General features: G+C 41.1%; 1 protein-coding gene across 6 annotated transcripts in view; it reads left to right on the plus strand.

The window, feature by feature from the left end:
• Window positions 1-2,145, plus strand: part of Hivep1 (HIVEP zinc finger 1) — a 141,010-nt gene extending 138,865 nt beyond the window's left edge. For all 6 annotated transcript variants that reach the window (XM_038333075.1, XM_038333074.1, XM_038333076.1 and 3 more), the window contains one exon: window positions 522-2,145. In XM_038333075.1, coding sequence (XP_038189003.1) covers window positions 522-1,628 — 1,107 coding nt within the window. In that variant the 3' untranslated portion in view covers window positions 1,629-2,145. The remainder of the gene's footprint in view (window positions 1-521) is intronic.
• Window positions 2,146-11,346: the final 9,201 nt, after the last annotated feature.

Raw genomic sequence — 11,346 nt, forward strand, 5'->3', positions numbered from 1 at the left:
CTAACTACCAGTGCCGAAATATTCAGTCTTCAGTAGATGTTTTATCAACTTCTGAATCAGTGAGCAAATAAATGAACAACTGCAGACCTTTGTCTTAATAACAGCTCCTCATTTCATGAGTGAATAATTTCTCGGTTAATTTTTTCCCAGCTGAGTTGGTGCTCACAGCCAACTAATATGGCAGTTTCTCAGCACTTCCTAGTGTCTAAAATAAAGTGGTGCTGGTGTTGCCAGAAAAATAGCACCAACATAAACATACAACCATGCCCTCTGTCAGTCCCAAGTGATGACACCCAGGGAACTGGTTTACAAATTACAAAATGTTTTTTTTTTTTTCTGGTATGCAGTAGGAAAGAAATTAAAAATGAAGATTTTTATGTTAAAAATAATTTTCAGGAAGCCAACAATTATAAAATACAAACATATAATCTTACCTTATTGAAAAGAACAGACTGAACACTAGAACTCTGCTTTGATGAAGGAGGCACAGATATCAAGGCTCATTGTCTCTTGTCTTTCAGGATTCATCATCTCTAAGACTGTCTCCTGCCATGGCCCAGCTCAACCCTCAGCCCGCAGCCCAGATTCCTCCTTCCATCTCACCTCACCCTGACAGCCAAGAACGGAAGCCGCAAATAACCTTGCAGCCACCTCCAGGCTTGCCTTCCCCTCAGACACATCTGTTCAGCCACCTCCCCTTGCATTCCCAGCAGCAATCAAGGACCCCATACAACATGGTTCCCGTTGGAGGTATCCATGTGGTGCCTACCGGCCTCACATACTCCACTTTTGTACCCATTCAGGCCGGACCAATGCAACTTACCATCCCTGCTGTGAGCGTTCTTCACAGAACCATGGGTACCCCTGGGACTACCATCACCGAAGTTTCTGGCACTGCTAATCGCCCCACCGGAGTAGCTGAATTGAGCAGTGTGGTGCCATGTATTCCCATCGGCCAAATCCACGTGCCAGGCCTGCAGAACCTGAGTCCCCCAGCCTTGCAGTCGCTCACATCCCTGGGTATGGAAACCGTCAACATCGTGGGCCTGGCCAATGCCACCGTGGGCCCGCAGGTGCACCCGCCAGGCCTGGCCCTCAACGCAGTGGGGCTCCAGGTTCTGGCGAATGCGCCTGCACAGAGCAGCCCCGCCCCACAGGCGCACATCCCAGGTCTCCAGATCCTCAACATCGCCTTGCCCACCCTGATCCCCTCGGTCGGCCCAGTGCCCGAGACTGTGGCTTCCAACAGCAAAGCGCAGGAGCTGCAGGCGCCCGCAGGCCAGGGACACAGCGCCGAGCCGCCCCAGGGCTCACCCGAAGGCCCTCAGGAAACCCCCAAAACAGTGCCCCGACCCTCAGCCGACCACGCAAGGCCTGAGGCCCCAAGCAAAATGGACACCAAGAAGGTGGCCTCCGTGAGTCACGTGTTGCCCGGGCGTTCCTCTGCGCAGGCGCAGCCAGCACCTACACCGGAAGCTTTACAAAAGGTAGCAACTTCAGGCCCTGCATCGCTCCCCACAGACAGAGCAGCTCCTAGGCCCCCGGTGCCCCACAGGCAACCCATTGTGCACTTCAGCGACGTGAGCAGCGATGATGATGATGAGGACAGGCTTGTCATAGCAACCTAGTGGTTTATTTTTTATTGATTTTTTTAATAACAGGTTTTTTTTGAAAACCCTCCTTTCCTTAAAGCACATTTTTTTCTGACATAAACTCATGACTAATCTTTGTGCAATCATGAACTTTTGACCAATAATTGTGTTTTGTGTCAACTGCAGCCATTTTTGTACATGTTGTATAGACAATTGTGCCTTTTAGGAGTTTATGTTTAGAATCTGTACAGATTGTCGGCTATCTATATACATACAAATATGTTATATATGTATATGAAAACCAGGTAGTTGTGGTTAGTAGAAACCTGTCAAATAAATCAGATGATTAAATTATATGTTGTACTGTTAAATATAAATTTTTATGGCTGTGGGGCAGTTTCTGTGTATAAATTAGTATGTAAACCCCATATTTATTGTATCCATATTAGTCTCTACAAATGGATCTGTCATTGTGTGCGACAGTAAACTGTACACTTCAGACAGAGTTTCTGTGTTATGAACTGTTCCAGTAAAATACTGTTTACTAACTTTAGTGGTGCTGTGGTCGTGCTGTCTTTAAACCTCTCTGGGAAAGTAGCTTCAAGACGTGTGCCTTCCACAAATGGTCCTTAGTTCTGAGAGGCAAGGCTTCAGTGGTCTCTTTCCCTGGGAAACTGGCTAGAACCCAACAGTCTGGACTAAAGGCAATGTTTTTCTAATTGTCAGAAGTAGTTTAGTAGCTGTCTACTTGTTAGAAGATTGAATTCTTAACATTGTCTATAAATGCCTAAAACAGGCATACTGACCTTAAATGTGGCCTTGGAAAATTCTGGAAAATGTAAATTAAGTGAAAAAACAGTCCTGAGATCCACAAAGCTCCCTTCCAGGCTTTAACCCAATGTTCCTTAGCCATGGGCTCCTGTTTCTTTCAGATGTGCTTTTATGTGGAGAGTTCTGTCCACCACCAACCCTAAAGGACCCAAGAATTATCGGTGAGAAGAACCTAGACCTTTAATTTAAGTGGCTCTAGGAATGATTGCTCCTATCCTGAGTAATCCCACTCAGTCATATAGGGAGAGGCCTGGCGGTGGATAACACTGTTCTCACTGCAGCTATTCGCCTTGTTATCCAAGGACTGCAGGTGCTAGGTGTGTGTGGAACGTATTTTAAGTCGGGACTTCAATATTTAGCACAACTTTCAGGCAGTGTATCCCAGGTTTAAATGTCCTCTTCATGAAGCCAGTGAGACTGTTAGAGGGGAAAATGCAAGAACTTTGGAAACACCCTGCTAGTCACCCCCGAAGATCATTTCTATGGCTCTGGAAATGGCACCTGAAGCCCCGCCTATCTGGCTTTATATGTGCCAACCTGCACTCCAGGTGACAAACAGGCTATGGCACTGTGGGCATGTTTTTTTTTTTTTCTTATGGCAGTACATTTTGGCAGCTTCAGTTATTAAATTTCCACAAATAGTGCAAACTTCATTTTGAAAAGAATCCTAGAAAACTCAACTATGGAAGTTGCCTTGCTCTCGTGGCAGAGTTGAAACCAAGTTCCATCACCCGATCTCCCACAGTCCTTCTTTTCACTTCTTGGCACGACACTGAATTCTACTTTTGCCTAGCATTTTAAATTAATTTGTAAGCAACACTGCCCCCAATAAGGACACTGTAGATGGGTCTGTGAGTTCTCTAAACTCAAAAGTCCTGCTTGCTAATTTTAGCACTGAGGTTTTCAAATGGTTTAAATAGCATATCATTAATTTGGAGGATTCCTACATTTAACCATGGATTGAATGTTGTTTTATATTCAATGTTTTTTGGAAATTTAATAATGATCTGGGGTACCTTAATATTATTTTGTCCTTCAGGTATTTCAAGATTCAACCTATTATGCACATACCATTAATACTAATGACTTTCTTATTTCAGTGTGGCTTTTCAAGTATTTTCCTAATGCAGTCGGTCACCATCATCCAAATTCAGGTTTTCCAACTACTATAAGGCAAAACAGATGCATTCTCAAAGTGCTGGCCAGTGATTAGCTGTATGCTAGGCAGCACCAGGGACTCCAGTGTCCAGCCAGCCTTGCAGTCCCAAAGGTGAACAACAGCAGTGGAGTATACTGTGTTGCTGACTGACTGCCCAGAAGGGTGGGTGTGTGCAATAACTGCATTTTTGCTTCAAAATGCTTCCAACTTGTGGCAGTTTATCAGGATGTAATTTTCCATCCTAGCTGAAGATCATCTTGAGATCATCTTGGTCAGATAGAAAATATTTCTAAAACCTAAGTCCTTGTATTTGAAATAATTACACACACAACATATGTGAGGGAATATTCATTTTGAGTAGTTTCTCCAGTTATCTTCCCAAGGAAGCTGTATCCACTTGGAATTCCCAGATATGAATGATTTGCGAATAATGCCATCCACAGAGCTGGTGACACTGCATTAGACTTCTGTCCTTTTTTTTTTTTTTTTCTTCCTGCAAGACCCAGATTAGGAGAAAACTAGGATGCAATGACATCAAATCTCTGTTAAATTATCGGTCAACTGAGCTGTAACTCAGTGGTAGAGCGCTTGCAGAGCATATAGTGAGCCTCCGTCGGTGGCTCTCAGTCTGTGGGTCACAACTCTTGGCAAACCTCTGTCTCCAAAAATATTTACATTACGATTCATAACAGTAACAAAAATAAGTTCTGAAGTAGCAGTGTGGGGGTCACAACAAGAGGACCTGTATTAACGTGTTGCAGCATTAGGAAGGTTGAGAACCGCTGTTCCAGCTAGTTCTGTAGAGAGACTTAAAAACAATATGAATGTTAATATCTTCTTGCATGAATCTACCACCGTGCCACCACCAGCAGTGTTGGAAAAACACCTGAACTGAAGTCATTTTTCTTGTTTTCACAGATGACTTTACCAGTTAGGAAACTTTATTATAAGTTAACATAAATCAAGGGCATTCAAGCAACTTGTTTTCATGCTCAAAACTTTAGCCACAGCGATAATTATTCCTTTCAGAATGATAATTAACTGACATTTAATGTGGAGATTTTTGCTTTTCAATTTCTTGTTTTTATAACACAGCTATGATTTGCTTTCACAGAAATGGTGTAAATAACACTTTTCTCATTAATCTCTGACCTGGAGTTTAAATGACATCCCTTAACAAGGATTAGGGGATGTGATAGGTATTTTTGTTTGAAGATTGTGAAGTACGCTTTCTTTTTGATAAATGCTCAGGTCAAGCTACACCATCTTCTTGATATTTCTGCTTTGACCTTGAGTCTTTCCCCTATCACTTAATTTTTTGAGCATTTTCACCCGTTCTCTGAGAACCTCATACAGTGTATTTTGATCGTCTTCCTGGCCTCTTTCTTACCTTCCAGATCCACTCCCACTTCCCTACTCCCCACCCAAGTTGGTGTCCTTTTAATAACCCATTGACTCCAATTTACACTGTCTATATTTAATCTTTTACTTTTGACGTCAAGATTGAGCAACACCAAAATAGGGATTTTCATTTAAAAACTATATAAATTTTTAGGGTAGTAAATCTTAAAACAGGAATCTTCCTTCAAAATATGATTGTTGTCTTATTTAATCTTCAAAGATAATTATTAGATATATTTTTATTTATTTATTTATTATGTATACAATATTCTGTCTGTGTGTATACCTGCAGGCCAGAAGAGGGCACCAGACCCCATTACAGATGGTTGTGAGCCACCATGTGGTTGCTGGGAATTGAACTCAGGACCTTTGGAAGAGCAGGCAATGCTCTTAACCTCTGAGCCATCTCTCCAGCCCCTGTTTATGATATGTTTATGACAATAACTTCCTACTGTCATAAAAATGGAGAGAATGCTTTTAAAGCAAGGATAACTGAATGGTTTTCCTCTATAAATTACGTAATCTGAAAGTCTCAAGGACTACCTATAAACAGTGGGTTCCCTATCTTTTCATACAAAGGTTAATCTATACCCTTGTACATTCTGCATGAAGCATTGTGAGAACCCCTGCATGCGTAGCTATTCAGATGTTTTCTAGTTTTTGAAATCAGGGTTGGACCTGAAGTTTCTCAGGCTTTGAAGCCTAAGTGATGACTTAATTACCAACCAATTCCAAAACTATGCAAGTTACATTGGAAGATCTAGTTCTCAACCCAATGGAGCACCTGCTTGAGTCCATATAAACTAAAGAATCACATTAAGCCATATACAGCTTAGAAACCATAGGTTATGACCATATGAGAGGTGAGAGTTAATTATAAAGTAATTAATAAATTATTTAAGTGTGGTGGGAACTGCTGTACTTTGGAGGGGGTGTAGGATTTGAGACTTTAAAATAATCATCATGCCAAATAGTAGAATAAGAAAAGTCATAGAGACTAAGAAAAGTGGAAAAGAGAAGAATCACTTAGACATTGAATAAATATGCAGCACCAGCAACATAGAAAGTACTCAGAGGATGCAATTGTAATACAAATTAAATGGCATTTGCCCTTCAGGAGCTTGAGCTCTATAGAAAAGTAAGTAAGCAAAATGAATAGAAACTTGAGTGGTCTAAAGTGGTCCATGGTGCAACTGAGCAGAATGCAAATGAAGGAACTTCTGGCTGGGCTGATTAGAAAATGCTTCAAAGAGGTGACATTAAACCTTGGCCCTACAGGGACCCTGATAAACAGAGAAAATAAATCAGTGGGAAGAACAGTAGAGATAGGAGACATCAGACATAACCAGAAAAATACCATTTGTGATCTCATTTGTTCCTTTTGATCAGGCTAGATCTTCTCAGGTCGTAAGCAAGGGAGCTCTGTCTCGCAAATGTTGTAAAAGTCTGCCTTGTTAAAGGAGGCTGCTCGTTCATTCCTGGCCACTTAGACCCAAAATAATCACACAGAAGCTATATTATTTGCAATACTGTTTGGCTAATAGCTTAAGCGTATTTCTGGCTAACTCTTATATCTTAAATTAACCCATTTATATATATATATATATATAGAGAGAGAGAGAGAGAGAGAGAGACAGAGACAGAGACAGAGACAGAGACAGACAGACACACACACACACACACACACACACAGAGAGAGAGAGAGAGAGAGAGAGAGAGAGTTATTGGCCAAACAGTATTGCAAATAATATAGTTTCTGTGTGTTTATTGCAGGACTGGGTGGGACAAGAACCTCCGACAACACTGCCTTGCTGGATTGAGCAGTGCAACAGCATTCTTTATATGTAAGCCACTTATTTAGGATTCAGCAAGGCATCTGACTAAGCTGTGATGGCATTCTGGAGAACAAAGGCTAGATCTAAGCTATGGGCACCAGAGCACAGGTCACTCAGCAGGCCATTTTAGTAGAGAGAACAGAGCACAGGCTTAAGATCCAAAGAGCTTCTTCTCTTCTCTGACGGGATAATAATTTATGGCACTAACAAGACAGCAGGTAGGGAGGAGAAGGAGGTGATGGAGAGGAGGGTGCGAAGCAAGCAACCCCCTTTTGCCAAGCTGGTCACGATATCATTTCTTTTATAGTCAATAGACTTGGTGAAATTACAGAAGACATGGTTGATGACCCAAATAAGTGTGCATCAGCAGGCAAAGAGATTTCATCACCTGAAGAGAGGGGCTAAATGTCAGACAGAATTGAGCAGGAAAACAGAGTTTTAGCACTTGGGTTGAAATTATACCAATTATCAATTTAGTATCTTCTGTTCCTTTTGTGGCCCACCAGGCAATGTACAATCTTGGGGATGTTAAGAGTATGCTGCTTAGTCGGTAGATATATAGTTCAGTGAGTAAAGCACGTGCTACACAAGCATGAAGACCACAGTTTGCATCCCCAGGAACGCTCCCCCCCCCCAAAAGACATGATGGCTGCCTATAATCCCAGAGCTTCAGAGGTAGAGGTGAGGGCATGGTCCCTGGTGTGAGTTAGCTAACTGGACTAGCCAGAATTAGCCCCAGGTTCAGCAAGCAATTCTGCCTCAATAAATAGAGAACAATTGCAGACATCAACCTCTGGCCTCCACACAGAAGGACACACGTGCAGGTGTACCCAAACATGTACACCCACACACGTGAACAAACACATATATACACAGGTAAACAAAAATAATCCAATTTTAAAAATCAAGCAATTTTCTTTAGCTAACAGGATAATTCACACTAGATTTTTGTTCGGAGATTATATGTAAACTGCTCCATTTGTAGGCCAGTACAGTATGAAACTAGTCACACAACAAATACACTATGATGCCATCCCCATTTTCTGGTTGAGAAAGTTGCTCAGGCTTACAAAGCTAACTGAATAGTGGGGCTGTCTGACATTTTCCCATCGACCTCTGTTCCTTTTCCAGTCGTGATTTATAGTGGTTGGGTTATATTGTGTTCATTTCTAGGTGAAAACCGGTTAGTATTCAGAAAACATGCCATTTCCTTCGGAAATGAATATGTCTAGTGCTATGCATATTTGTGTAGATAATAGATTTTTATAACCTTTTTCTGATCCCTTTCTCATGCTTTATATAATAGGAGTCATAAAAAAAAATTTAGTGAAGAAACATTTAATTCAAATAGCAGGAGAAAAAAGGATATTCGAAAGTGACAATTCCAATCAAGCATAGGACATGTAAATTCCTAAGTACAGTAGGTTTCAATTATTAATCATTATATAACAAAATGTCTTTGTTACATATCTTATGATTATGAAACTTACTGTTTTGGGTCTAGCTGTGGTTGAAAAATAGCCTGGCCTATTATAGTAATACTATAATGTCCACAAGTTTGATCCTTTCAGAAATATTTTTTAAAAGGAATGGAGCAGAGCCGGGCGGTGGTGGCGCACGCCTTTAATCCCAGCACTCGGGAGGCTGAGGCAGGCGGATCTCTGAGTTGGAGGCCAGCCTGGTCTACAAGAGCTAGTTCCAGGACAGGCTCTAGAAACTACAGGGAAACCCTGTCTCGAAAAACCAAAAAAAAAAAAAAAAAAAGAAAAGAAAAGAAATGGAGCAAATTCTTCGTATTTATGGTGAGAATGATTACTAAAACACTTATTCCTATGAAAGAAGGATCAGGTTGTTCTTCTTTTAATGAACTTATTAACAATGAGAAGAAAGTAACCAGAAAATTTAGAAGGAAACAAAGATAATCATTGTTGCCATTTATGAAAGGAGAGAGAGAGAGAGAGAGAGAGAGAGAGAGAGAGAGAGAGAGAGAGAGAGAGAGAGAGAGAGAGAGAGAGAGCGCTCGTGGCAAATGCTTCTCGCTATGAGCCAGTAGGGTCACCACGCAGCACTCAGCCTCTTTCTCTTTCTTTGGGTTTGAAAAATGTAAAAGTGAATTATTTACCTTGCTTTGGTTGTTCCTATATTTGTAGATTTTTTTTTAAAAAAAAAAAAAAACCTTTTATGAAGACCAATAGACATTAGCTACCTTTTATTCTTGCTGGAGACAAACCATCTTTTATTTACTTTTCTTAGTGACTTGAAAGACAGTCTGTTTAATTGTTTACCTGTGAGTGTTGCTAAATGGGAGGATCTAAAGAAGCCAATCTAGAGGGAAGATGTCAGGCTTTACATTCCTGGAGGGCAGTCATGGAAGGGAAAGCCAGCTTTGCAATCATTCAATTAGCCCAGCAAGCTTAGTTTTCTTTGCTAACAGCAAGGCTTATTTTTGCCCAGTAGGGTCAAATGTTAAGACTACTTTTGATTTGCCATTTGTATTCTTTGACATATTTGGACTTAGTTATTTTGAAACATCTTTATCCATTAGACAGCAAGGTATGTTCAGGACCCTTGGCGTTCATATTCACCGGAAGAATCTTGCAATTTCATGCAAAGAGCCGTTATTAATAACCACTCATGCAATCATAATTATTGATTCAAAAATCCAATCTTCATTAAAAGCGTATTAACTATTCTGATGAATAGTTAATATAACTCACATAATTTCACAGTCTACAGAAGTTGAGACCTTTTGCATTCATGATGCTGATTACAAAAAAAAAAAAAAAACTTGAAACTATTTTACCATATGCATGAGGAGAAATTTGTTTTTTAAAAAAACGACTCAGTCCCAAACCACTTAAAAAAAAAAACCCCTGTGTATTAAAGGCAGTTAAATGTTTAATACAATATTTTTCTGACCTCATCCTGTGTTGGAAAAAAGTGTAAAGCATTCAGTGTAGGGCACAGCAGCCTCCTTTGATGCTTAAGCAACCCAGAGAGCCTCAGGTCAGACTTCCAAAGTCCCTTAAATGGAGATAATGATACGACCTGACACCAGGACCCCAGGGGCCTAGCTTAGAAAAAAAAAATGTACTGTTTGTTTTGTTTTGTAACTCAACAAATTCCTTGAACCCTTTGTTATTCTTTTTCTAAATCCTTCAAAAAAAGAAAAGGTGACAGGGTGGGAGGAGGGATTTGAAAGACACAACAGATTCAGGTATCAAAACATGTAAAGTTTCTGCTGAGTCCCGTTGTGTGTTCTTTAGAATCTCAGCTGAAATAGAGACGGCCATGGCAGGCGCTCATTACTGCTTCTCCCTGAGGTACGGAAAGCCTTTGTTGGATTGTGTTGTCTTGGGTGTTTAAACAACTACCACCGCAGCATGAAGACTACAGGCGGAACGCATGTATACATGATTTTCAGTGGTTCACAAATGAACACCTTAAAAATTCTACGCATTTCCTTAACTCAGAGTATAGAGTATAATCAACCGTAGTTGAATCACTGCTCGAGGTTTAAGTGGCCATAGCCTGTTTTCCTGTTAGATGCCATCTCACAAATGTGTGTGCCAGTAGCGTGGGAATGAGAAAGCACATATTAATAAAAAAAACAAAGCAAAACAAAAATCTCCCTTTGCAACAACATCATTGGTTATGGAAAGTCTGCAGTTTATCTGTCCATCAAACAAACACAAGCCTTTGCCCTGATTCAATTAAGTATTGAATAATAGAAACCCAGTGCTGAAGAACAGATTGAGTGAATTCAGACTCCAGGTGGACAACCAAGCAGCTGATTGTCCAAATGTGTGCTTTCTTTGCCTCGATTTTCTCATTTATTAGTCGGCAAAAAGAAGTCCTATCCGGAGGGGACTTTGGGGGAAGTTAAAGTAGGAGTACTGCAGTGTACCAAACAATTCTTACGACCCGGTAATGTGCGAATAAACATTAACACTGCCTTGATGCCTTATACGAGAACAGATACTGACAAATACTCAGGAGTGACTTACCACCTGTCAGATGGCAGTCAAATCTTCATTTGAAGCCATGTTAGAACACACACACACACACACACACACATACACACACACACTTAACATACTGTGCCTTATTCAGAATGTCCTCCTGATGGAGGATTCTCATTGGCTAATAAAGAAACTGCCTGGCCCATTTGATTGGCCAGCCCTTAGGTGGGTGGAGTAGACAGAACAGGAAGAAGGAAGTGAGGTAGATGGCTCAGTCAGATGCCACGCCTCTCCTAAATTAGCCAGACCGCCCTGCCTCTCCTCAGAGAGAGATGCGATGAAGCCAGCCGCCAGGTCACACATGCTGAATCTTTCCTGGTAAGACAACACTTTGTGGTGTTACACAGATTATTCGATATGGGTTAGTCAAGATGTAAGAGGCTGAAAATAATGGGCCAGGCAGTATTTAAAAGAATACAGTTTCCGTGTAATTATTTCGGGTATAAAGCTAACCATGTGGGAGCCGGGCTGGATGAAAAGCAGGCCTGCCCGCAGCTCCACAATAC

This window comes from Arvicola amphibius, chromosome 6 (genome assembly GCF_903992535.2).
Source record: "Arvicola amphibius chromosome 6, mArvAmp1.2, whole genome shotgun sequence".
In the NCBI taxonomy this organism is placed as follows: domain Eukaryota; kingdom Metazoa; phylum Chordata; class Mammalia; order Rodentia; family Cricetidae; genus Arvicola; species Arvicola amphibius.